Source organism: Bombus affinis, chromosome 2 (assembly GCF_024516045.1).
Source record: "Bombus affinis isolate iyBomAffi1 chromosome 2, iyBomAffi1.2, whole genome shotgun sequence".
NCBI classification, from domain to species: Eukaryota; Metazoa; Arthropoda; class Insecta; order Hymenoptera; family Apidae; genus Bombus; species Bombus affinis.
This window is the reverse complement of record NC_066345.1, coordinates 11,739,747-11,766,850: the sequence shown is the minus strand read 5'-3', so window position 1 is coordinate 11,766,850 and position 27,104 is coordinate 11,739,747. Positions and strand designations below refer to the sequence as shown.

Here is a 27,104-nt window from a genome sequence, read left to right as displayed (position 1 = left end):
AATCATACGGTATGGTGAACGGTGCATGGGATTTTGGGTGGGATCGCGCGATCCTTGGGACTCGGGGCAGTTGTAAGGTTGATCGTTTCTCGGATAACCATTCTTCTTATATGAGAATCGTTCGAGAGCGATAAAACGAAACCTTTTGTTGCGGCCATATCGCGCTTATTGTACGGATAGCTTTCAGACAGACTCGGTATGTAGTCCATTCATGTGATCATGAACGATGATGCTACATTTCCGAGGAACATACGTGTATGTATTTAGATTCACGTGGCAACGAGGGAGAACGCGCGAATCTTCTAATTACATTTCATACACCATTTCCATCAACTTCATGCTTTAATTAAACACAATCCTCCTATGATGTAACGATAAATACAGTAATTGTGTAATACTATAAATATCCTGGTAAAAAATAGTTGAAATGTGTCGAACAGAAATTAAAGTTGTTAGAGTAATAAGTATCTCGTTTACCTTAAAATAAAAAAAAAAAAAATGTAAAAAGGAAACAAACACGGAAAATGATCAATTATCTTTTAATTTATTTCTGTAATTAGCGTTTTAACGTAACTATGTAATAAAGTTCCGTTTCAATCGAGTCTCTCGAAAAGTCGATTTCTCGACCAGTCGAGCAGAGTCTCCGACTCTTTGGAGTCGGCTCGGTTCGACTCGTCGCTACACCGGGAGCACCGAAGCGTACTTCCACCTCTCGCTGCTGCCCTCTTCGCGCAGGTCGTGGCTGACCTCTGTGCCTCGAAAACGATCCAACGTCGTTCCACTTGCTCGCGATACGCCGACGTAACCCGACGAACACGATGACGAAACGCGTTCGCGCTTCTCGACACCGCCGAAATTAGACTCTGCCCCTGTCCTCCCGCTCCTTTTGCCTTTTTCTCTACCTCTCTAGCAGCGCTTTTTCTTTGAACTCATTCAGGAAAGGCGTAAGAACGCACGACGATGGAACGCTGGTAGAAAATTGGCTGGAAGTGGAGCAAAAGTTTCCTCTTTGATCTTTCCGGCATTTTATTTCCAAGTATTCGAATCTTAACGTATTCGCTGCTGTTAAAATATGGCTACATCGTCTTTGGCATTGCATATCCTTTTCGTCGCAGATGTCCTTGTTTTAAGTACTTATCGCTGTTCCAACTCACTGCTTTCGAATACATTGCGTACTTCACAGTCGCGACGAATAATTGGGTCCACCATCGTACGATTCTCCTGTAGATACGATATTATGTTCATTGCGATTGAATTTGCAGAATTATATATATAAATCTGCATGTTGTACGTTATATAATTCATATATAGATTTATGCACGTAGTCTCTGCGTCAATTTTTTGACTAGCAATCGCTGTTTCAACTCACTGCGTTTTGTAACTTGCAAAGGTATTCGATGGAAACGTGCGAAAAATAAAAATACGACAATCGTATGAGCGATATTACTCGAATAATCGCATAGACGGAGTATTCGGACTTTAGGAAGTACTTTTAACCCGAAAAACATTCAACCTCTTCTGTGAACGAAAGAATCGATAAATTTAGTAAATTACTCCAAAGGAAGTTCGTCTCTAACGAAAATTTTTTTTTCTCTGTTTCAGGTAAGTCAAATCTCTACAATTCTGGTGAAGTGTAAAAATGGACGGCCATAGGTTATTCTCGACGACTCAACAGATTGTTATTGGTAGGTTCGAACACGGCAGATTTACAGAGAATCGGAGTACCGTGATTTTTTATTCGAGCAAAGAGACAGAGACGCGCTTTATAAACACGAAGAACACAATGGTACCGCGAGGTTCTCGCTACGTACAAGGTTTGGTTGGGTACGTTTGAGGTGTGCTCATGTAGATAAGCTCCGATAATGACCGGACGTGTGCTCACCCAGCCAGAACTCTGCGAACTCCCTCCGTACGTCCTCCTCCTTCACCACCTCCTCCTTGTCCTCCACCTCTTGCTCCACCTTGTTGTGTTCTCTGTGACCACGTTTCTTCTTCTTTGCCATAGTCTTCTTCGGGGTCCTTCGGTATACTTACGAGGGGACACACACGTGTCAGCTTCGTGCACGCCACCTCCAGTGCCCGTACCCGTGAACACGAGCCTTCTGATTCCTGTTTCATGGAAATAGACCGAAATGCCCGCTCCACCGACTTTAACAACGACTTTTTTTTACCTTTCGTGGAAATTATTCCGGGTTTCGTGTAATAATTATATCGATTTTTTTTTTTTTTACAAGGAGACATAACGACCATATGTTTCCGATTTTTATATCGTTCGACGATTAGATTCATGTTTTAAGGCAGCAAATTCAAAGGCAAGCTACCTCTGTATGGAATTTTAATTTTAACGTTTTGTCGTCCGCGTAAATTTACTAGAAACTTTATCCAGTAGCCGGCGTTGTTTTTTTTTCTTTTTTTCTTGTAGAGAGCATGAAATTTGCAAACTGAGTAAATTTTACGTCGATTTGCGCGTGACACCAATGTAGCATCACCGGACACTAGGATTTGACCTGCATTTGACAACACGTCGGAGCCATCGGACGTGAAAGTGTTAATTATAGCTTTCATTCCAGATTATCAGATTGCTCGTTACTGAACAGAGATTCCGAGTAATATTTCAATATTTTCCTTCAAACATAGTATTAAAGCAAATCAATCGCATTAGTATCTTCTAAGTATTCAATATGATAAGAAAAACGCATATTATGTGTACAAACGAGTAATCCAAATTGTTCAGTGAAGCTCAAAATATCCTTTCTATACCTTTAAGTCATCTAAATATCAGGAAAAGGATGAATTTCGTCACTGTAAATTTAGTAAAAATAATTTCGGCAGTGCAGTGATTAGCGTCTTAGGTTACGGACGTTCGAAACCCGGGTTCGAATCCCGGCAACCGCAGTCCGATTTTTCTTCTACGCAACTAAATTAGGAAGAAAATTAGCAGTACCCCAGCAGCCATGTCTGCAGCCCCTTAGCAACAATTACTCCGGGCGAGGACCAGCGACAATTCTATCACGAACAACATATACCATCTTCAAACTGGTGGCCCCGACGTGATCGACAGCGAAAAGAGGTGTGACCGTGATAGCACTACCGAGACTTCCATCATCGCGAATCTAAGACTGTGGCAAGCTGAAGGTACCGCTACGACGAACACGGAACGGCCCTTCCATCTTCAGCAAACCTCGACACCTCACCTCCGACCGACGCGCAAATGCAGGTGACTGGATACGAGACGATGACCGACCAAGTCAGCAGTGATGTAGCCATCGCAAAGTTCATGGGCATCGCCACCAGCATGTCATACTAAAAAGAAGAGGAACAGAGGCCTACGACCGTACGCGGAACGCCCCGCACCGTATCGAGAGGTATATCCATGGCCACATCGAAGACATCGCGCAACATCTGCAAGGATTGGACAACAATCGGCTGACACTTTACCACACTAAGATTATAACGTTATCACTGGTAAGGGGGTACTGTGACGGCACTCGACAAGCCAAATACCACCACTAGAGTCGGACAACGGCAGCGCAGTGGTTAGTGCCTTAGGTTACGAACGTTCGGAACCCGGGTTCAAATCCCGGCGACCGGAGTCCGATTTTTCTTCTACGCAACTAAATTAGGAGGAAAATCAGCAGTACCCCAGCAGCGACAGCTACGACCCCGTAGCAACAATTACTCCGGGCGAGGACCAGCGACAATTCCATCACGAACAACATATACCACCTCAGAAGATTCGATCATCGAGCCATTTTTTTTTGTATCTGATAAGTAATTGAAATCGGATATCGGATAAGATGTGTTGTATCGGTCGGAACAGGTCGTAATTCGGAAGAGTTGCGTTCAGCGAATAAGCTGGCTGCTGCAGAAAGAACTGCTGACTGTTCCAAACAAGACTTATTATTGTGTCTTTCGTCGTAGAAGCAGTGCGTGGCCTAGCATTGTCACGTAATAATTTCACAGAACGTTCTCCTTTGTCAGTGCTCTGACGATTGGATGTTATCTAAAGACACGACATTTTTCCGTGATGGAAGTCATCCTAATTGCCTAATAGATGGCTTAGTTATAGAAAGCAACGACAGATCTTTTCATCGAACAACTTGTGATTTTATATTTACATAGACATTAAGTTACACTAAAAAATTTCGATTATTTTTGTACACAAAGTATTTAATTTCGAAAGCAAATAACAAAACTATTTTGTAAAGATTATAAAAAATGGACGACTTATCGATCTTCTCTATAGTCCTCGTCTTATGGATTAATAATTTCGGCCTATTTTCGAATTTCTTCAAGTTCTCCAATCTTTAACTATGTATGGAGAAATAGGTTTCTTAGATTTGTATGATCGATCGATCCGCTGTAGGAGTTGATAAACGTCTCTCAGAAATGGGAAGCGAGACAATAACGACACTCGAGATTAGAAAGTCTCCGTTTACTTGAACAACATTATTATACCGTGTGCAACGGTATCGGTGTGTACAGTGTACACGGCATAAACGCGGTAAATCTTATCGCGTAAACCTGCCCGGAAGCTCAATTTCTGGGTTTCCTTGGTTAAGAATTCGCGACTGACTTAATGGTTATTTCATTTCTATTCATGAGCAGGACGTTGTGCTAGAAACAAGCTAGTTTCCAAGCACCTCCTATGAATGGGACCACGCGGTGGACGAGGATCGATGCACTATCTCCTGTAGCATTTCATTCAATCCTTCACGCGACTATTATAGAACCAGCATCTACAGAGTGTCGCAAAAGCGGCGTGTTTAAAATAATACCGGGGCAATCGTTACTATCGTACACCGTAAAATTCTTTCGACGTTTGGAATACTTTTTTCAACGACGAAACTTTTTTCGTATTTTCTGCGAGATTGAAAAAAACAAAAAAATGACACAGAAGTTCTTCGTAATTCTTCGAGTCTTGAAAATAGTTCTCGTTGTCGTTAAACAGTCCAGAATTCTCCTAACGCGCGTTCTTCGTGCGTAGAAAAACGAAAACACGTTCACTTTGCAAAATTGAATATTAAATACGCAGGCAAAAACACTTTAACCTGAACAGATGGAATTCTTCTATGTATCGTTCTTCGTCTTATTTTCCAATTACGCTAAAATTTCGTCCATTCATTTGTGACGTCCAACGCTAAGCGATATAATATAACAGAGTATCACAATGATATAAATACGACAAAATATAAACTGTTGAAGTAATTGCTTCAAGAAAAACTCTACACCTTTTCTTTTGTATATCCGTGACCGTTGTTACGAAGAGAATAGAATTTAGTGAAAAGATTCAAAATAAAGAGAGGTCCATATTATTGTGCCCTTGAATATAAATTTTGTTTTGGGTTACATGGTCTAGAAACAAAAGAGCTACAAGTAGATTTTTATTGCTGTTTCTTTTAGCCTTCAGGTAAAGCTACGCACTAAGGTTAACCTTTTGGTAATGTCCTTTACCAAATGCTATAAATATATTAACATGCTCCCTATCATAACTATTTGCTATTGTATTGTAACAATGTAAGAGTGACGATCTGAATAAGTATACACTATGCATGTACTTATACTTATTTCAATATATTTTTCGATTACAAATTCATCTACTTGTTCCTCTATCAATCAACCTGAACAATAACTCTAGAATTCTAGCAGTGGAAAGCAGTAAAAAGAAACATAAAAGATATTTTACTACGCATGGGAATATCAGTAGCTAGCTATTGGTAACGACGTTTCTCCGACTGTACATTATTTTTGGACAATCCTGTATGTGGCAGAAATCTAGTCGATATTGGAAATGAAGTAAACCGTTGCTCGCGCAGATAGTATCTTGGGATAAGCAGAGGGCCAGAGGCTTAATTCGCCCGCTGGTAGATCGACACAAAGCAATCTATTGAGTAGTCGCAGTTAGCGAGTACGCCATTGAATAATTCTTCCGGCGTGGCGGCGCGGTACGCCGAGGCTCTACGCGCGCCGGAAACGATCTGTTACCGCGCGACACGAAAGGCACGCTCTCCTGCTCAGGTGTGAGATCGTAATGTCGAGCTTGGTGGATCGCGAAAACCAGCTTCCACTGCTTCGTTTGCCCTCCTTCATCGTCGTTCGCTCATCGACTAATAGCGTGTCTTTGATAAATTTCCTTCTTGTTCAATTTAGTTCTATTCGGCTTTCCTTCCATCAAAAGCCATCAACAGTATCTTTTATTCGCCTGTTCGTTAGAAACTATGAAAAATAGCGTAGACGTTAACAATTGCGATCGTCTCTTACGTATATCCAACCTAAGTTTATTTCCAAAATAAAAGATACGTTAAAGTGGAAGATCTTAACCACAGCTATAGTCATCTACGCTCAACGACGCCAATGAAGAATTAAATATTCCATTGTTAAAATGTAAAATATATATGTACACGCACATATACATATGTACGTTTAAATATCAATAACGTACAATGTAAAATGATGGTTGAAAAAGAGTTCCAAAATTGGTGGTGAAGTTGGGTGGCTAACGAAAAAGAAAGAGCGTTGTCTGTTCGGTATAGTGGGCAAGAGGAAAATATGACAAACACGTAGAAGCGATAGCGCCGGAAACGGGCAGTTGTCTAACAATAATGTACTGGAGTACGAAGCGAGTTAGTGAATGAACGGGACGGACCGGCCAGGCAAGGCACGATCGCCTATCGTCTACACGGCCGACACGCTGCATACGAATGCTTCGTTCTCGCTAACTGTGCTTCTGCTTCTTGGAACATCATTTCGGGACGCGGAGAACACCTCCGCGGGAATTAATTCTGCCGAGCTGGCGCCGTCTCGTTGCCCCTTACCCGCCTCTATCCGCGAGTACTCTTCTTCGCGAGTAACTCTAGCCGCTAATTAGATCCAGTTTATTTTCTCCTTTGATTCGACCTTACGGCCGTTTGCATAAAAATTTCCAAGATCTCCGGCGATTTTGTCTAACGCGATGGTTAAAATAATACATCCACGGAGTATATACGAGAAAATTATTTATATCAGGAAGAAGCCTGGCAATCACCGAATAACTAACTTTTAATAGTTTATTTGAACAGCCGTTTTATAAAAAAAACACAAAGTTCACGTACGTGTAATTTTGTTAAAAGCTCATCCACGCTACTTTGTTGCGATACAATTTGGAACTATGGTTCGTGAGATGGACGAAGTTTGGGAATTTGGGAAGGAAATTCGACGAGATAACGATGACTTCGGAAAGATATCGACGGTAGAGAGACAAAGGTAGAGTTTTCCTGACTATCGTTCCTCCATAAATTTGGGATATTTATTTTTTTCTTCGAGTTTACATACGTATGGTAAATTAGGTGCAACGGAGTATACCCGAAAGCATATTCCACGAATCTGCCCAAAAAGCTTGCACCGAGCTGTCGCCGCCTCTCGTGCAGACCAGACCTCAGAGGTCCGTCATATGTTTGAAGACCGATAGCAAACAATCTAAAGTTAGAAGTGTATGTTCGCTGCACGAGCCGTAGGAAGGCGAAGAGAGTAAGAGAAAGATCGTAGGAGAGCAACGACGAGATTTTAAGCAATGTTTCCGACCACGACAGTAGACGCACGCGTGTGTCACTTGTTGCATTCTGATTTCGATACACGCACCAAAATAACTCTTCCCCGTGTTGGCTCTCACCCCTCTGGACGTCCCTTATCCCCTTTGCGTGCGTGCTACCGTCAGCTCGTTCCCCCTACCTTCTCTTTTACTCTACCATTACGCTTCTCTCTCTTCGTCGTTCATTCACTGCCTCCATCCTTCTTTACCACAATATTGCCCTCTCTTTTTCTACATCGTTACCTCCTCGTCTCGCTATACCTGTTCCTTTTGTAGTCATTCATTAGTGCTCCGTCTTCTTCTATCTTTCGCCCCTTTGTCGTCTCTCCCCGCCATAATCCCTGCTGGCCGCTGTATTACTCATTCTTGGACATACTCCCACCGTCTCGAAGCGAATATTCACGTCTCAGTCGCACCAACACGGTCGGCTTTTGTCGAAACGTTTTCTTCGTGTGACGGTTGCGCCGAGCCGCCAACAACGTCTCTCTCCGAGTGTCGGTTACATTATATTTCGGAGGCGTACAAGTTTCCCTCTTTCTTCTTGTTTCTTTGTTTCCTTTTTATTCGTTGTATGTCGTTTGCCAGGTTTTTTCCTTACGGGAAGCGTGATCGGACAGGGATCGGTAATTGGTCGTGTTGTACACGATCGTAATTCGTGTATCAAGCACGCGCACCATGGACTAGGGATTAGTAGGAGTAATAGCCGACGTTGGCTTCCTATTATTTTCCGGTTTTATGGTCGTTGTACGACTACAATGTGTGTCTTTTCGATGTTTAAGACAATTGAAGGCAGGGGACTTGGAATTTATATACGATAACTGGAATTTGGAAACTTGTTGATATTTCGCAAATCCAAGAAATCCTCCATTTTCGCAACTTGTTTCTCGATCGTACGTTTAGTGTTCATAAATGTGTACCCTCCGGAAGAATGCGAAATTATTTGCTGTTGAACGCTTAGCGACGTCGCGTCGCTTACATCTGCCGTAGCTGTTTCCATAGGGTGATAAATAAAATTTCACTAAATCCATGCATCGCAAGATCGATATATTTAATCGTGGAATCTCTAAGATCCTCCTTAGGTCGGATTTCATAACTTTTCTATCTTAACTCTTACTTGTAACCTTAGCTTCTTCTTCCTAATGGTTACTCATTATTCTTTCGTTATTTCTGTTACTTATTTCTTCCCGTTTTTTTACCAAGGAGACCTTTCGTACCCGCGAGGCTAATAACGGATAAAGAAACGCCATAAAAAATTCTGTCAATCTTCAGAGCCTTCTACATCCTATTTTCTACCTATACAAAATCTTTCTGTAGAAATTTCCAAGAATGAAAAAAAAAGAAATAAGAAAAATAGAAGAGGAAGGAAACAGAGAAGAGGAAAAGGATTATAAGGGCAGGAGAGCAATTAATATCAATTAATATCGAGCCCTTTGATCTGCAGCTCGTTTAACGTACTGCCCGTCGTAAATCCTTTCTTTTTCTCTTATTTCGCGTCTCGACCTCTGCTCCAAATTGCTCTTTCTCTCTGTGCTCGTGCGGTGTGCCGGCCTTTTAACGTATATCCTCTGTGCGCTGCTCTTTCTTTCTAGCTGCTGCTTTTCTTCGGGCTGGCCGGTGCCTCGTGACGAGCATTCGGCCGTTTCCGGTTCCCCGGCCTCTACCAGGGGCTTCCCCTTTCGAACTTCCGCTCGTGTCTTACTACGCTTACTACGTGCCCTCCTCTCCCACACACGCGCCTCTCTCATCTCCTATCCTCGTCCCTTTTGCCGCTCGTTTAGCTTTCTCGTTTCTTTTTCTTACCCACGTCCTCCTCTTTGATCGACTTGGACGGTGCTGAAATTAAAACGAGACACCGTGGCGCTTCGAATTCTCCGCTCTGCTGGTTAATTTTCTAGAAATGTAGTTGCAGATTCAACGAATGGTACCTGACAGGTACATTTTTGTTGATTACTTGATTTTAAGTAGTCACTTTAATAGTCACTCGGTGATTAAAAGGGCAAAGACACCTGAAAGTGGAAAGAACCTGTTGGATCTAAAGATATGGTTGACGAGGGCAAGTAATATGCGAATATCTCTTAATATGTTAATACTTTTAAACTTACGAAGATGATGGAGAAATATCTCAGATAGATCGTGGAAGATGATAGGCGTTGAGTTTGCGAAATCACGCGAAAAGCTAATTTTTACAACACGGATACGATAATAACGTAGATACTGAATTAGAAAATTGCACTCTTTTAGTCTTCGTTTAAACTCTGTTCTCCCCACCCTTACTTCGTCGCGTTTCTATCTTTTCGAACGTCTTCTTCTTTTTATCTAATACATTAAATTCGAAATGGAACCTGTCTTGAGACCGCTTGTTCGTTTCGATCGCAATTTACGCAGTCGATATAATTGAAGATCGTAAGTGTCTGTTTTTTAATTAACAGACGTTGATAAATCATATACATTCGCGTATTTTGATTGTTTCTTCCATAAACGGTTGCGTAGATCGGCCGGAAAATTCAGCGTTCGATAAGAAGCCGATCGATCACATTTCCTTTTTCGCCGATACGATCGTTAAGCAAGGGTTGTGTAACGGTTAATTGCACGAAAGTCGCGGGGTCGATTAGGAAATTGTTGCCGCGGCGATCGTTCGTAAAAACGAGAAAGAAAGAGGAAAAAGAGGAAAGAAAGAGGGGAATAATAAAAGGAGAGACGGTTTGCCGCGCGATTGTTCGGTCGTGAGATCTCGCTTTTCGATAAGAGTGACGAGAGAGAGGCAGACGATGGGATAGAGACGAGGAAAGAAATCTGCGAGCGTCCTGCGTCGCGCACAAAACGTTTAATCATATGTCTCAGCGAATGCACACTGATAAAGTCGATCAATCATGGTTCGTCGAATCCAATCGGCCGTAATTAATCGATAGAGACGTTGTTTAATTGGTCGTGGCATTTCTGTCTGTCTTTCTCTCGCTTCTTTTTACCTGGAACGTGTCGCTTTTCATACAGCGAAATCATCGTCGTCCACTCTTTATTTCCGTGTTCTCGATTTCGTCTTTGCGAAATCGGCGAGCATTATCTTGTTGCGTCATATCGGCGAAAGAAATTTAGAAAGAAATAAAAAGCGTCGATATTTGCGTTGCATCGACTCTGTACGAAGATAATATCTTTATAACAAGCCCAAGGCTTGTCCTCTTTTCGATTACTAAGAATACGTCGATACTTTTGATCAAATCGACATTGCCTCTTTTTTTTAAAGACAATTTCATGAATTTTAATTTTCGAAAGTTTCTGAATTTTCACGGCGTTACGCGACTACCCTTTATTTTTTCAACAAATGATTAATTGCGGTAGATCGAACCGATTCGTCTCATGCGATTTTAGCTGCACGTTATGCTTGTAACGTTAAGTTGCGAAACTTTTGCATCAGCTTGTACAGAACGAAATACTATTAGTATTCGGAAAGTAGCGTTCCACCGATAAGAGTGCAATTCCCAAAAGGTACAACCTTATCAGTTATCGTGTACACGCAGCGAGGCACACACCTGTCTCAAGGTAGCCTTGCGCGTGGGAGTTAAGCTGAGAACTTGTTTCGAGGATAATCTGCTTCTGTACATTATTCATCGCGGCTGTATTTGCTCGAAGACGGCATTACGTCTCGCCAGCCGGAGACCGCTTCATTATAGAGCCGGGCTGCCTCGATTGCTATTCCTACGTACCAACTTTTAAGTGTCGCCTTGTTGAGGTTACGGTTGTACGAAAGGCCACTACAAGTTTCCCTACACGATATAACCATTCTTAAGAGATTCGCCAGATTTACGAGGTTTTATCGAGAATTCTCTTAAGCCTCGGAAACGTGAGTCAGTGGGCGATAGAATTTATGAATGTAGAACAGTAGGTGATCTCATACTTTTGAGCAACAGCGTACGTGCTCGAAGACTGTGTATTAATTCCAACCAGGTCATTGACAAATTTCTATCAAATCACCGCACATACATTGTTATTCTTATCAGTTTTGTTAGAAGCTAAATTGAAGTCATATTTTTTTCACCATTGTGCAATCGAATTAACCGAATTATTTTATACTTGGAACATTCGATTGCGAATCAGCTTGAAGCTTGCTTTTCCTACTGATATCGCATCTATCAAGACTACCATTCAGAATCTGGAAAGAAATTTAGGAAATTCCTAAAAGAAATTACATGTGCCAATCGGCTGGCCATAAATATCGTCCAGAGGAGTCGAGAATTACGGGATCTGCTCATAAACCTGACAATGTTTAATTCGACCACGATGCGATGTAAAGCGTTCGCGAAATTCCTTTGAGATCGTCCATCGGCAACTGGAAGTCGATGGAGAGGAGATAATCGGGAAATCGGCTTGCCAAATGCTCGCACCGAGTCGCAGACGAGCGCAGAGAAGCGGCAGAGTGAACGCTTGCGTTCAGGGAGACCGGAAACTGTCGCCTCTTCCCTCCCTCCATTCTCGTTCTTTTTCTTTCTCTGTCAGTTTCGCTGGCTCGACGATGTCCGCGTCCTCCCTTTCCTCTTGTTCCGTCTCGTTTGCACGGACGTACGGGACGGTGGACTTTCACGCAACGATCTCTGCGTTCCGATATTGCGTTGCCGCAATAATCGGCCGTTGCGAGAGAAAACTCGTGTTGTTGGGACAATCGTTTGCCGGCGGTGCGGCGCGGTGGCCTCGCATAATCAGCGCTGAAAGTTTTGGCGAGAAAGCCGGCGGTTATTTAACGCGTTGCTACACGCCTCCTCCCGAGTCTACGATCTTAATGGTATTATGCAATCGAACGTTTCTGCTTCACTCGCTATTCCGAGGTTCCAGTCACAATATTTCTGCTCGTACATCGATCAAAATGATTAAGCGATCGTTAGTGTGAATGGTTCTATTGCATCAAACGAGAGAACTGAAGCGAAGATGTTTTATAGAATTGATAAATTGACGCGTTACTTTGTTTGATATTATAGATACGATTATAAGTGTACGTGTACGATGTTTCGTAATATACGTGGCAATTTCTTTAGTTTCTGAAAATAATTTCACATCCGACGACTCAAACGTTGATTATATACTCTGCGTCGATAATTAAGAAATTTACAGGAAAAGGAACTTCCAAACTTGGAATCTAATTCTCCGGAGCACCTTATTCTATTTCGCGCTAGATTTTCAATCGGAACACCTGTATCTACTTCGATCGAAGTAAATAGCACAGGATCTGAGGTTGAATCTCCGTACAGACGCATCTGGTTGGCCGGTTAGAGCGCTACTCTATCACGATCCCATCCATTTACGCGCAATCTCCATTGTCAGACGCGAGAAGCCGCGGCAGCTACGGAGGAAAGAGTTATGGGCCGTTTTCCTAGGTGATAGAAGGTGGAGCGCACCACCTTCTCCTGTTGCAGCCACGTGAACGAGCCCCGCGGTGCGACGTCACTTCCTTTACTCGGCTTCTCCTTCCATTTTTCTTTCTCTCGCTGCCAGCGGGAGGAGGAGGATCGGCAGGGATCGGGCTCACCTGCCCCGCTACGGTCACTCGACTTCCGGTAACCCCAAGCGCGCGAGCGCATGGCCCACGGCCACGTAACCGTGACTTCTTCTTCTTTCGTTTCTTCTTTCCTTATTCTCTCCTTCTTTCTTCCCACCTTTTCTCGTTAATGCTTCCGCTCTCCTTTTTTGTCCAAGATCTCACGGACTCGGTTAAATTGACATTCGTTTTATCAAAGATCGTTGATCGTTCATTAACTTGTTAATTTCGGAGGTTAACGAGATAGTAACGTTTCAAGATAACGTTTGACAAGAGCATCGAGTTCTTATGATCTCTTTAAAATCGGTATATTTTTATCATTATCGTCATCGTAGATGGAATTATCCATAGAATTAGTTCAAACCTATTTCTTTAATTTTAATCGATATTAGAAAAGTCGTGTATTTATCGAGTCGCTCGGATTAGTTTAGGAAGCCCCGTTTTTCTCTACGTGTCGTTTCGTTTTAATTCAGGGCGGATAAATGAGAATATATTTACGCTTGGAGGCATTAAAATCGATTTAACTAAAATTAATTTCGTTCAATAAGCATTAACTTGCTGATTATGGGTATTTTTCGACTCGGTTACTCTTAAAACCAACCCTGATCCCGTGGAACGGAAAATTATGCAACGATCGTGCGATGCACTCGCGTGGTCATCTCCACAGTTCGTTAAATTTCTATGCTAATTAATACGAGAAACCACGGATCGCCCGAAAACGTACACTCCCTCCTCTTCGTTTTTACGATCTGAACCACGTTACTCGTCCGCTCTAATGTATTCCAACTCGAGTTTATGCCTTCGCCCGGTATTCGAACGGTCGTTAAGATTCCCCCTATTAATTAATATATGAAACTCGATGCGGGTCGAGAGGTGTTCGCTTTCGATCTCTTCGATGTTCACACCTGCGTACCTCGCCTGGAACCGCTTCGCGAAACTACCGGTTTCATCCTATAAACGTTAATCTTGCACGAAGATTGTCGTATTCGTATTTAAGCCTTATTGCCCTTTTAATTATTCATTCGATAAACCGCGAAATAACGGACACGCGCCGCTTACATCGAGGACGAAGAGGACATTTTCTTACGCGAGCAACTCTTTCCCATGCTGTTCATCTCGCAAGTATCAAAGTTTATCATAGTTGTGTGTCGCTTTGCAAAGTCACGAATGACCAAAGAAACGACTTTACAACGTCCGAAAGAGAGTGAAACGATTTCTATTTAACGCGTCCCATCGTAAGAACTACCTCGCGTCCATATATCTCGCAAATAAAATCTCGTTGGGAAAGGGGAGGAAAAAGTAGCTGCGAGCAGGAATAGGGATAAAAATGCGGAGTAAATGAGCGAAAAAGATAGGTATAAAGGCAAAGTCGAAGGAAGTGACGTGTTACGGATAGGCTATCCTACGGTTCTCCTAAGGAGCAGTTTCCAGCGGCGAGGAAAGGAGCACGGCCTGCTGCTGTCTGTATCTCCCTTCCTCGGTCTCTCTTTCGTGCCTTATAAGTTTATGCGTTCTCACGCTCTCCATCCCACCTCTACGTTTAAACTATACCTTCTGCGCGCGGTCGCGCGCCTCTTTGAAACACTCTGCCTTCGTCTCCTTCCTTTTTTCGTTGCTCTAGAATGCCAACGTCTACCGTGCTCCTTAATAAGTTCACAGCAAGCGTACAGTACGAATGAAACTTTTCTTAGCTTACGAGGAAAAGCTGCAAGAATACGAATTGACGTTCTGATAATTTCGTTAAGCGAAGATTTTTTGGTCGTCGGTAATGATCGCGTGAAATATCAATTAATCGGTGGATTTAATTGGTGGAGTAGTAGTCTGTGAATAAATATGGATATCGCGAATATCATATGATACAACGTATGTATTTATTAGCTCTTGCCTTTCAGCTTCGACAGACTTTCGATTTTAGACACGACTTCTTGCAAGTTATATGTAACTAAGTTCCTTATTTCCTTACTCGAATCTTATTCCATTATATAAAATTCTTGTTTGCTTTATTTCTGTCGCTATTAATTGTCGCTACTTTGTCCGAGTAATTTAATCAATCGTAAACTCTTAGCAGCCTTCTAACAATCATATTGTACGATACGAAAGACTTCAATATCGCGTTCGTTCGAATTGGTATTTCCTTAAAAAAGAAAAAGAAAAAAGAAAAGATACCTCGTTAAGTTGCAGACGTTGTAGCCGACTTCGTAACTCAAATTACGTATCAATACAGTATACAATATCATATAAAACATTCATGGCGAAGTGCGATGTATGAAGAGGGTTCGTACCCTAGAAAACTCTGTCGGAATAACTGTTCGAAGGCGCAGGAGGCTTCCGATCGCGATCGAGCGAGCTCCACGCGCTTACACGCGTTCATTGTATATCGGGTTGCCTCGCAACGCGCATCAGCTCTTCCTAGTTATAATAAACGGCGTAAAAAACCCGAGCAAAAACCTGCCTAGCCTTCGGCAAGTGTACACCATGGAACAGCTTCTGCTCTCTATCACCGAGTCCATCCTCTGCCTCTCGTTTCTTCCCCTCCGAACTTACATATCGTTCCCCTTTCTCCGCTTCTCGTTTTCTCTCCTCTTCCCTCTCTCCATAGAACTCACCGTAGGTGTTGTTGTTGTTGTTGCTGTTGCCGTCTGCCGGACAGGCTACTTCCTTCCTCTTGCGGTAATTCTGCTCTTGTTCCTTCTTTCTCTCTCTCTTCTTCTTCTTCTTCTTCTTCTTCTTCTTCGACCACTCGTGAATCCCAACCTTTCACTCTACCGCTGTTACCTTCTTTATGCTTCTTTATCATTCTGCGTGTCATTTCTTCCCTGAAACCGCGCATACACTTATAGCCTCCTCATGGCCGGCTCTCATCTCATTATTCTGGAAGATGCTGGCTGCTCTCGTTGCTTTTTCGTTCCACCGCCTCCTTCTCTGTTCCTGCGTCCGTCTCTCTCTACCTTCCGCTTTATTAATATCCACCGCTGGCTGATCGACGGTTACGATTTTCTCGCGCTGCCTTCCGGGTTCTCGGCCATGCAGCCGCGCGCGGATTATAGACCCGCGACCGAGAGCGGATTTGTGAATGGGACGAACCAGGTCGGCCTCTCTTCCGATACTCTGCCCGATCAGATAATCGTTTAACTCGACGATCCTTCTCTTTTCGGTTCGATGTTCCGAAGGAGATAGGTTCGCGCGTAGAATGACCGGAGCGGTGGTCAAAGGGAAGTACGATGAACGACTGATCGGAGTGTAAAAATCTTCGATGAATAGCAAAACGGAAGGAACTCCGGTGGCAGTACGAGCCAACGAGGTAAATTCATTCCCACGGTGTGTAGCAAACACGAAACCAGTCGAGGCAAATAAAAGTCATCGAAACGAGCTGTCACACGATTTTATCTGCTATTTAATAATACTGTATTACTTACAATTAGTTTCCCTCTTAAAAAGAAAGAGAACCGGCCTTGCTCTATTCCTCGAATAGCGCGCAACTTTGATCGATCCGAGCAACGCGAATCTAAAAATCTTGAAATTAAATAAAAAATCTGATTTTTTTTCACTCTCGTTCCATTCACCCTCGCTCGAGTCTGTGACGAATATATTCGCCTGCGGTCCGGTTGTTTATCGGTTGCCGCACCTGTTGTCCGTGATTAGAGGCAAGATCCGGACTCTACAAAGTCGGCGGAACGTTTCCCAGCTAATTTATCGAAACGAATGCCGCGCAACCGGTTGGCAAAGAAGGTTGACCGCTGGGAGGAGGGTCTCGCGCGTATACTCTAAACTCTAAGTTAAACGGAGTAAAACGCGCCTGAATGGATAAAAATTTCCCATATCGTTTCGTAATTCTATGACAGGAGGCTTGACATCTTTCGTTTTTCGTTAAGCGATACGAAGAGATTAGGTCTATCGATTTGAAAATTGCGTTACGTTACTTTGGTAAGATTCAATTTTAGATTAGAATATTTTTTTGGGGCGATTAGAAAATCCAGGAAATTATTTATTCCTCCGGTATGTCGGAAGTCATACGAAAATTGATGAAAATTTTCCACGTACGTGTTCCTGTTAAGCTAATAATTGCTTATCTATGCGATCATACGATATATCGCGTGTATGTTTTATCCACCTTCTGCGTCGAAAATTTTCATTCGTTTAGAATCGTGATACGTGATCGAATCGGAGGATGGTATTTTTTTAGACAGACTCCTCTGGTTTCCGAATCACGCGTCTTAATGTTTGCACAAGCCTCGAACGTGATTGACACTGATTTATATTGCGCTTTATTATGCACGGTTGCTAGCGGTAATACCAGCTGGCTGCCTAATCTCTCCCTGCGAAGCGTCTCTGCAACGGATTCATAAATCATGCAGCAATCGTGGCTCTGTTTGAGTCCACTCCATTTCTAATAGCTTTCTAATTATTCTGTGTCACCCTTGATTGCCAATTAGCAATAAACCACGCTCTACTTACCCTGGATAACTAGCGTTCCGTTCGATCTTATCTCTGTCTTATTTTCTTGAAAAGTTCTTCGAAATAATCGAATCCACTACCTTGTAATAGCCCTGCAAGTATGTCGTTACGTCGATTTTAATAAAACTTTGTACATTTATTTATTTATTTACATATTCGTATACCTACACGGAAAGAAATATCCTTTGGGATAACATTAGCGGCTCGAGAACGTTGACAAGTGATCTCTTAAAAAAATCGATATAGGGTACTTGGTGCACGATTTAACTTTTTCCAAGGCGAGAAGCCTTTAGTCGATCGGAAACGATACTGTACTATTTTGAACGTGACGGTATGCACTAATACGGACTCAAATTACCAAGTCAAATTGCAGACGAGATCGAAGCAAAGTGGAAAAATGTTGATATTCCGAATACGAGACCTTTTGGCTTTAAGCGTCTTAGTTGTAATAAGTGGAATGTGAGAAAAGAGGCGAACAGTAAAATAAATACCCAAGTCGCAATTGTTTAATTTATAGTCTATACTCACACAGTCTCTACAGCAATATTTTGATTGGCCGTCGTTTAGGTACATTTAGAGGGTAAAATGTTAAGGGTAAATAAATATTTCCTGAAATATTTTGGCAAATGTTTCGAGATAGTGAGATTGTGTGGATGAAATCCTGGATCAAATATGATTGGATCCTATCGCAACAAACTTTTACCGCTTACTTTCAATATCGATTATTACGATTATTCCTCGAAATGTAATAACGTTTCAAGGATATCAAGCTACTTTTAAAATAGTAGTGACTCACCACGTTTCGGAAATGACCGGTTCACCGTACCAATCATCTTCGGATCATTATTAAAAAATCAACGTTTCCTTCCAAGACGAGAAGAAGGAGAAGAAGAGGAGGAGGAGTAGGAGGAGGAGCAGGACGAAAAGGATGAAAAAAGAAGGTAGAGCGATTCCATTCAAGATCTACTCGCGTCAGGGCACGGAAGTCGCCTCGTAATACTCGGCAGCCCGGTTTTCAGAGGAATAATCGACGAGAATACGTAGCATTCGGTGGAAGGCGAGACGTAATTACGCCGTACGCTCGAACGCAAACACTATTTAACAACGTCGGTAATTTCTACTTGTCCCTCCGCCTTTCCCGCGCCACACGCTCTCAGCTCGAGGATGTTGCCTCGCGGTGATTAATGTGAAACTTCTTGCTCGCGGGCAAGGCTAAAAATTTCTTACGGGACGCATTTCCGGCAGTGCGAGACCATTCATAAACTCGCCACTCGATATCCAGCGGACACGATGGAGAAAACTTTTACTCGTAGCGAAGCTAATCGCGTTGAAAGCCAACTTTATTTCGCAGCGTAGAAGCAACTTTGGGTAGCTTTTTTTGTCGAGTCAGGTGACTACGTCTGTGTCGTATCGGGCAAGTGATGGTAATATCAATTGTCATGGTATTCGAGCCGAAGCAAATTGATGTAATGAAAAGATGAAAGATATCATAAATTTGCAAATTTTTTATCGACGATAAAGAAGCTCGTGTATGTCGAAGAATGAGATTCGTCGCGTCATTGACCAATAACGACATAGTGTAACCAGTATAGTATGTATATTCCTTTAGAAATTGACGCGAGGATCGAACGATAATTAACATCATCTTTAACGTTATATCTTTTAATACGAAAGAGCGTGGCAGTGACGCTAGAAACGTCGAATATTCCAGAATCTTGTACAGCTGAAACAAGCCTTGAACGAAGTTCAACAGTAGTTTAAAACAGACATCCGAATTAATTAAACGATTGCAGAGACTGGCTTTTCCTCTAATCTTAATTGTAATTTGTTCGACGATGCGTAACGTACAGCATACCGCGAAATAATTTCTATATGGGTGTTCCAACTGTCTCGACAAAAAGAGAACGTTAAAAAACGAGTACTCGGTTAAAATTGGGCAAGAAAGAAACGAGGAGCATCGTCGGGCTCCATTCACAAAAGCGAAGCGTAGCACGCGAAACCTCCTCGAGGATTCATTCATCGGGCATTCCTCCCCCGCACGTGTTGCCGGGGAAAACCGCCCCCGGTGTTGGAGGGACGCGTCAGAAAATCTTGGCGCGAGCGAGATCGTCGGCCCGTGAATAGTATTCTTTTGCGGTCGTCGCGACGTCAGCGGCAGCGAGAGGCAGAAGGAAAAGCGTGGCTGGTTGGTGGGGGCAGTTTCAGCCGGGCAGACTACACGGTTGAAACGTGTGGCTGAGGCATGAATGAACGAGCCGACCGAATGAAGGAATGGTCTGGTCTATGTCTGCGTCTATCCATGAGGGGCCTCGTACACTCTCTCGCGCGGTCATCTTTAACCTATGGAGCAACGAGGACAAATATATATAACCCGCGCTTGTTAGAGAGGAAAGATGAACGCGAGAAAAAAAAGAAGAGAGATATATGTAGATGCGTACGCCTAGAAGAAGACGAAACGATAGGAGCGTAAGAGAGGAGGATGGAAGTATCGGAGAAAAAGAGATTCAAAGGGTGACGAAGGTACGTAGGAAGAGGAAGAAGGATGGAGTAGCGTGTAATTGACGAAGATGGCGAAGGTAGTATAAAGAAGGAAAGAAAAAGGTTGGGAGTGGGAGAATCGTGGTGGTAGGAACGAGACGGGAAGCGGGTGGTCGTGTGCGCCGACGCCAGTGTGAGTTTGCCGCGTCGCGTCGACGGGAGAGTATTCATTCATAAAACTAAGCGAGGAGTGAGGCTAAGCCAGCGTGCACCGGGATTGGTGGGGACCCGACACCGGGAGAGACCGTCTCTCCTCTCTCTTTTTCTCTTCTTCGCGCGCTCGTTCTCTCTATCGGCCGATCGTCTCTTCTTTGTCTCTACCGATCGTGTGTTTCCTCGGTATATCGTTACCTTGGCGTTTTCCTCGTGAATCCTCGTGTTTGCTTTTCTTTGTCGCTTGTGACCCGTTTCTTCGGACAAACTCGCTTTTCTCAGTAAGTTTTCCGATTTGCGTCGTTCGTTTTAATACGCGCCGCTTTCGAAGTTTTGAAAATTTCCAAAAACCCGGATCGCACTATCTGCTGCTGTCTGTACAGACGCAACAGGAGCGATCGTATCCAATTTGCTATACGTATATCCATTTTCTCTGTCCTTTTCCCCTCTCGAAGTCATATTTGGCTCGGTACACGCAGACCCGCAACGATCTCCGTTATCTCGTCAGCCAGCCAACGAGCGAATCTACGCGATTCAACGGGCCGAAGGACAAGGAATAACCCACGGTGCTTGTCCACCTCCGCCGTCGGCTCCGCCGCCACGTCCCCCACGGCCCGTTGCCTCGAATAAACTCTCTCGATCCCCTCTCTGCCCTCACGACCGTGTCTCTTCGCCTCTTCTGTTCTTCCCTCCACCATACACGATCCTATCCTCCTCCTTTTCCTCCTTCTCCTCATTCTCCTCCACCTCTTCTTCCATGTCCTCTTCGTCCAGCTGGCTCGCTCGCTCGAACTTCTTCCTCTACCTCCTCTCTCTTCTACGCTACCTCTTCTTCTTCTGGGTTCCTGCTCTGCGTCTCTCTCTCCTTGCGTACGCACTTACCTGCGGAACGCGGTCGTACGTGCTCGACGGTGGCGCTTCGGCCTGACGAACCAACGAACCGCTCTTCCACCACCAAGATCGCGCCCGATCTTCCATCTAGATCATCCGAAAAATATCTTCACTCTCGAGGGACTCTCGTATTATATCCGATCACAGTGGTGTTCTTCTATGTTACCATACGTATATCGTCGTTTGTCGTTTCGTTCGTTTGTGTGTCTTCGTCGAGTTCCACGTGTGTGCGCACGATCGGCAAGGCGCCAGTGAGAGAGCGGATCGAAACGAGCTACGGCCCGATTCCAAGGATCGAAAAATCGTGGCACGGCTCGCGAGGACGTCGCGAACTGGAAGCTTTCCTCGCGTATTTTCGGAGCCAGGTCCCCGCGATCGAGCCTCCTCTGCTTCCGCTCCGGTGTCCCCCCTCTTCTTTCACCAGTCATGGTTGCGCAAGCAGGTATTCGGAAATAGCCCGGTGGGTCGCGGTTATGAATTGATAGCAAACACATGCTGGACACTACGCGCGGACCGGCTTGCAAGACGCGAGGAGTCGCCTCGTGTGTTTCTCTTCGTCGTTCCTGCCAGTCGTAGCCGAGTTCGACCAGTTTCTTCGCCGAGCTGCTCACCTGCCGTCTTTACAGAGAGACCTGCCATGGCTCGCGGTCTCGTGCTTCTCGAAACCGTGCCTTTGCTTATCGACAATGTTCGATAACGTCTAAAGTTGACAGCAAGTCGAAGATTTTCTGATCGTGAAGACTTTCTTTCGACTCTGCTCCGTCACACAGCACCAGACGACACTCGAGAACGATCATTTTTAAACGTTGATCGTTGTTTGGAAATTCGATGAAAGTTTTCATTCGCGAACCACCATTTCGAAATAGTGTGTAGAATAGTGTAAGAGAAGTTCTTAACGGCAAGCTCTGCTTCTGTCAGACCACTGATGCTCCATTGACAGCTCGCGTCATCGACCACTCGAACCGCCGACACCTTGAGGATCTAGCATGGGCTAAAAGAGAACTTTCGGTTCCGCCATCGACTCCCTTTTCGCAATTATTGTTCGCGATGCCGTGACCGATCGAAGTTCGATCGTTCGATCGACGAGCAGCGAACGTTTGCCTCGATGGAACCGACGATCGTACCACGACCGAGACGAGTTCAGTTCAACCCCCTACTTGTTGTGTTACTTTCCATCCAAGTGATGTAATAGAGGCGCGTTCGCGCGCGATACACGCCACAGGGAAATACAAAAAACGCAAAGTGAATGACAGTGATCCGGGAATTCGTGTATGTACAGTGAGCACGCGAGGACAGCACTCATGTACGTTGACTACGGCGGCGACGCTTATGCCGGAATGGGAATCAAGGCCATGAAGTCCTTCGCCAGGCCCAGAGGTATGGAACCGAGCAAACGCGACCGTCCACCTCCTTCTTTCAGCGTGCAACTTTTCGCGCTTATGGCTTCTTTTCCACTCCTGCGGTTATGAAAGATATTTTTTACCTTTTTTTACTACCATTACGTACCGAGGTAGTACTACGGTTTTTTTGCGATACAAAGTATTTTTTTTCAGGATTTTTGAGACGTAGTGTACTATGTTTTATTTATATGAAATTTGGGGATTTTGTCATTTTTATGTATATATTACCTTTCCTTTCTTCTCTTTCTATTTTTGTTAATGTAGTACATGCGATGCACTGATGTTATTAATGTATTATGTATCTTTGTAACGTAATATTACATTTTCTTTTGGAAATATCGTCGGTGATCGATATTTCTTTTTATTGTGTCAACGCAATACCGCGCGATACTTTGTTCATCTAGCTTCGTCGACGAAATTTTACAAACTGTTATTTGGCAAATTATTGTGCAAGAAAACCTGGTTAGTTTTTCTTATTTTCTACGTGTATTTTATCTACAATTTAAAAGTGAAGAATGCGATTCGTTTAATTCGTCGATCAACAGTAAAATCGGTCGAATTAATATCGTTAATGAGATTTTCGAAATTTTACTTGACAAATTATCGCGCAATAGTATCTAGGTGTCGATAAACCTCAACGTCTGTAGATTATCTTTAAACTGCAAACGTAGAAACAAAAATGGACTTTGCTACTTCCAATATACGTATTTATCTACGATTTAAAAACGATGAATTCAAGAATCACGCGATTACCAAATTTATGAATGAAGAAACTCGAACCAAGACGATGCGTCGATTCACAGTAAAGCTCCGTGGCACGCTTCTCCCCGTTGAAAGTTAACCCTGACAGTCAGACCAGTCGTCGTCTCGTAATCATTCAGACTCGCGACGGATTAACGTGACGAATAGTTAGGCGCGCGAACGTGACTTAGGCTCGGACAGATTGTAACAGATGTGGAGACCGTAGCAGTGCAACCTGCATCCCATGGTCGCATATGCACTTCCTGCAGTTGGAGGGACTCTCTTTCGTGGGGAAGGGAGTCTTGTTCCAGAAGTGGCCGACCCTTGACCCTGACACGCTTCCTCTTGCTCTGCGAGCACGGGCCATTTTTCTTTTGCAACTAGATATTAGGGAAATAGCGGCTTCCAATTAACAAGATTTCTTTACGTTTCGTCACAGAAACTCGATACAAAATTTAATCTCGGACACGAAGTCGTGTATTTCAGGCAGCGGATGAATTTTTAAATTTTACTATCACAGTGTTTGATTAAATATGTAATTTAGTGTTTTACTCTTTGATTAGAAACTGACTCGTTGAGTTTGCATCGTACACGTTCATTAATCTCTTCGCAGATAGATTTATTGAGATCGGGCAAAGATAATTGTCTTTTATTTTTCACTTACGTCTATCTGAAAAGATTTTGATTAACGCGAAACAAGATAGATACGTAATTGGAATTTTAATGCCAATGTTTAAGGCATTGCGTTTTATATCTTTTGCGGTGCTTCTTCGACCAAACGTTATCCAGCGTTAACATCCAGCAACGTAATATATTAGCGCTTCTCAACAGCTTGAAAAGTACAATTCTGATGCTAAATCGATAATATCGATCTGCCATATAAATCACCTCTTTAACACTAACCTTATCAGGCCCGGACAAATGACCGGTTTTAATATTTAATTTAAAACTACGCGTTCGTCGTTACTTCTTTTGTTCGTCCAACTTTATGTAAATTCTCCTATCAAGAAAAATCGAGAAATTGATTAATCGGATAACAGAAGAATTTACATAAAGTTAGATGAACGTAGGAAATAACAAGGAATGTACAATTTTTAACGAAATATCGAAACCGGTCTTCGTGACCGGGCCTGGTGAGGTTAACGTTGATCTTATGTCTCTGAAAGAATTATCGACGAAAACGATGTAACCGAGATCGAATTATAATACTTTTTACGTTGCATTTAAGCGCAATAGCGATGCGTACACGGTTATCTTCTACTCGAAACTTGTACTCGATGTACATCTACTGAAACGCGCGGCTTAATGATAAATCTCACGGGTGGATTACACCCGTTGTACACGCGTGCTCGTTCGCGAACGCAAGTCGAGGCTGCTTCGCCTCTAAGTAGGGGATATCTCGAGCGAAGAAGCTATCCGGCGATGCTGCTGCTTCCTGGCAACCGGTTCCAGCGAATGGCTTGATCCGTTTTGTTCATGTAGATATCACCGAGAACCGAAGACGGATTCGAGTGGATCTCGCTCCTCCTTTCCATCGACTCGCCTTTGAAGTTGTACCGAGTCACACGAGTCACGTATTTTTATCTATTCGTATCTTCGTCGTTTATAGCAGATCGAGTTCCGACTTTTCCATGTTTGCAAACGAAGTGAAATCAAATCTCGCGTCTAATCTCTCATTTATTTACTTCATTTTCGTGTATGGGTCTTAGTTTCCTGAGAGCATTTGGACAGATCTCGATTATCGTTGAGATATGAACAGAATTCATCTTTAATTAGTTTTGATTCATTAACATTTTCGATCCGAGATGATTCCGTTCCATGTGCAGAGGCATAACGATTTGGGATAATTATGTACAATTTGAAACTTAACACCAGATGTTCAAAGAAATAGAAAATAATCAACTTCTTAGTTGATCTTAACGAATGCATCTATAAATTATATTTTCGAATCGGTCGCTGAAAAAGGAATTTCCTATTATCTCAAATACAAAGAAACGCGTAGCTACATATATATATATATATATAAATATACGTTTTTTTTTCTTTTTAAATATCGCAAGTGATTCAATATATAAAAATATTCGTCAATTCGTAAGTCATTTTATCCCTATTTGTCCTTTCGCCGATAAAACAATCGTTGACTCGTTAATAAAAATTCGTTTCTCCACCTAACAATATTACAGTCAGTTGTTCGTTTAACAGTACACGAAACATTTTGCGCTAATTGCGGTTTCGGTCGAGGCAATTTGCGTCGTGGCGAACGATCCGATTGGTCGTGATCTCGTTTCGATCACGAACGCGTGCGATCGGTCGCGGATAACGAGAACTGTGGCAAAAAAGAAGGGAGAAAGAAACGGGGCCTGTACGTACGTATCGTTGTTTTATCGTGATTCACGGAGTGCAACCGGCGGAGAGGGACTTTGAAAAATATTCCGCGTGTAATTTCCCTGTGGTAGATTACAGCCAGTCGAGACGAAAACCGGCGGCGACCTCGTGAATTAATAACGCCGCGAAATGAGAAAGTAATGGTCCGTTTCGATACCAATTGCCGTGATACCAATGCACATTTCGATCGATCATTTCGAGAAACTGGTAGCCCTTGTTTAACCCTCTCACATTCTTTCCAATCGTTTTCGACTCGATGCTGCTTTTCGCAGCAAGAAAATTATCGTCGTAAATTTTTAGTATTCGCTTACAAAGAAATAAAATACAATTTTAGAAAGAATATATCGCATGGACGTTTAACGATATGATTTTTGAACGTTTTAGACACTTGTTACGACGAAAGATAAAATGGAGATATAACAATTCTAAGCGTACAATAGCGCTGGCTAGAATTTATTTCGATACGAGTACTCGTATGATTTTGAGTTTAACGAAACTAGAAACTATAAGAAGGAACGAGGAAAAGAGTTGGACAGAATCTGGAATAAAAACGAGTGACGGGAGATTTTCGCCACGAGCGACATACCTGCGTATGAAATCATAGAACAATATATCATTCGTCGAGCAGCTTTCTATTAATAATCTCCGTTCGACTGCGTCAAAGTCGGTCAATAAAATCGATCGTTCGAACCAATTCTGGATCGATCGATCCGTCGTTCTATTGCTTATCGATCCTGTCCAAATTTAGATCTCCATTGCAAACTATACAAACTACCCAACTACATACGCGGCAAGAAAACAAAAACTTGCATTAAGAATAATAATTTATATCGAGATAAATAAAATTACTGCTTTACAATAGAAAAAATGATTATTTATTTCGATGTAGGAATTTTCTACGAGATATATATAGTACACGAGATATCTTCCATTTAAAAATCTATAAAATATCGGTGGTGCGCCAATAAATTCGCATCTGGCCTGTTCGCCTATCGATACGTTCAAACGATGATTTCTCACGGTACACATGCGTATAATTAAGTTCGTAATGCCGGTTATTCCGTGGCTCTTATCTCGAGCACGGCGTCCCTTTGTGGCTGCTAATTGGCGAACCGTTTAATATTCGATAGCCTGGCGAGTTTTCTCGTGGAAAAGCCACGGTAACGAAGCTCTTAGAGCGAACGCAGCGAAACGATAAACGATTCAGCGTAATCGGCCGTTTTATCTGCCAGTGGGCTCGAAGAGAGTAGCCAACCGGCTAATCAACATGGCTACGATAATTGGTCCATACGTCGCAACGCGTCGTGGACGCAAGTACCAGAGTTTTAGGAGTCTGTGTTTCAGCTTCGTTCACACACGGACGCATACTCGTGGTTGGAATTTGTCGCCCGATGACGTATCGGATCGTCTCAGGAAGTTGGCATGGTGTGCATGCACGTTATCACGGGAC

General features: G+C 43.1%; 1 protein-coding gene and 1 long non-coding RNA gene across 6 annotated transcripts in view; one reads left to right on the top strand and one right to left on the bottom strand.

The window, feature by feature from the left end:
- The window catches only part of LOC126928922 (ETS-like protein pointed), a 142,979-nt gene that overhangs the window by 63,088 nt on the left and 52,787 nt on the right, over positions 1-27,104 (top strand). The window contains exon 1 of one of the 5 annotated variants that reach the window (XM_050744817.1): positions 21,523-22,505. The exons of the other annotated variants lie outside the window; for them this stretch is intronic. Coding sequence (XP_050600774.1) covers positions 22,400-22,505 — 106 coding nt within the window. The 5' untranslated portion in view covers positions 21,523-22,399. Of the gene's footprint in view, positions 1-21,522; positions 22,506-27,104 lie in introns of those variants that run through there. 5 annotated transcript variants of the gene reach the window in all.
- On the bottom strand, positions 18,046-20,568 carry LOC126928989 (uncharacterized). The gene is made up of 2 exons (XR_007717035.1): positions 20,436-20,568; positions 18,046-19,886 (listed from the first exon to the last, which is right to left on the bottom strand). It is a non-coding gene; the product is annotated as an uncharacterized LOC126928989 (long non-coding RNA).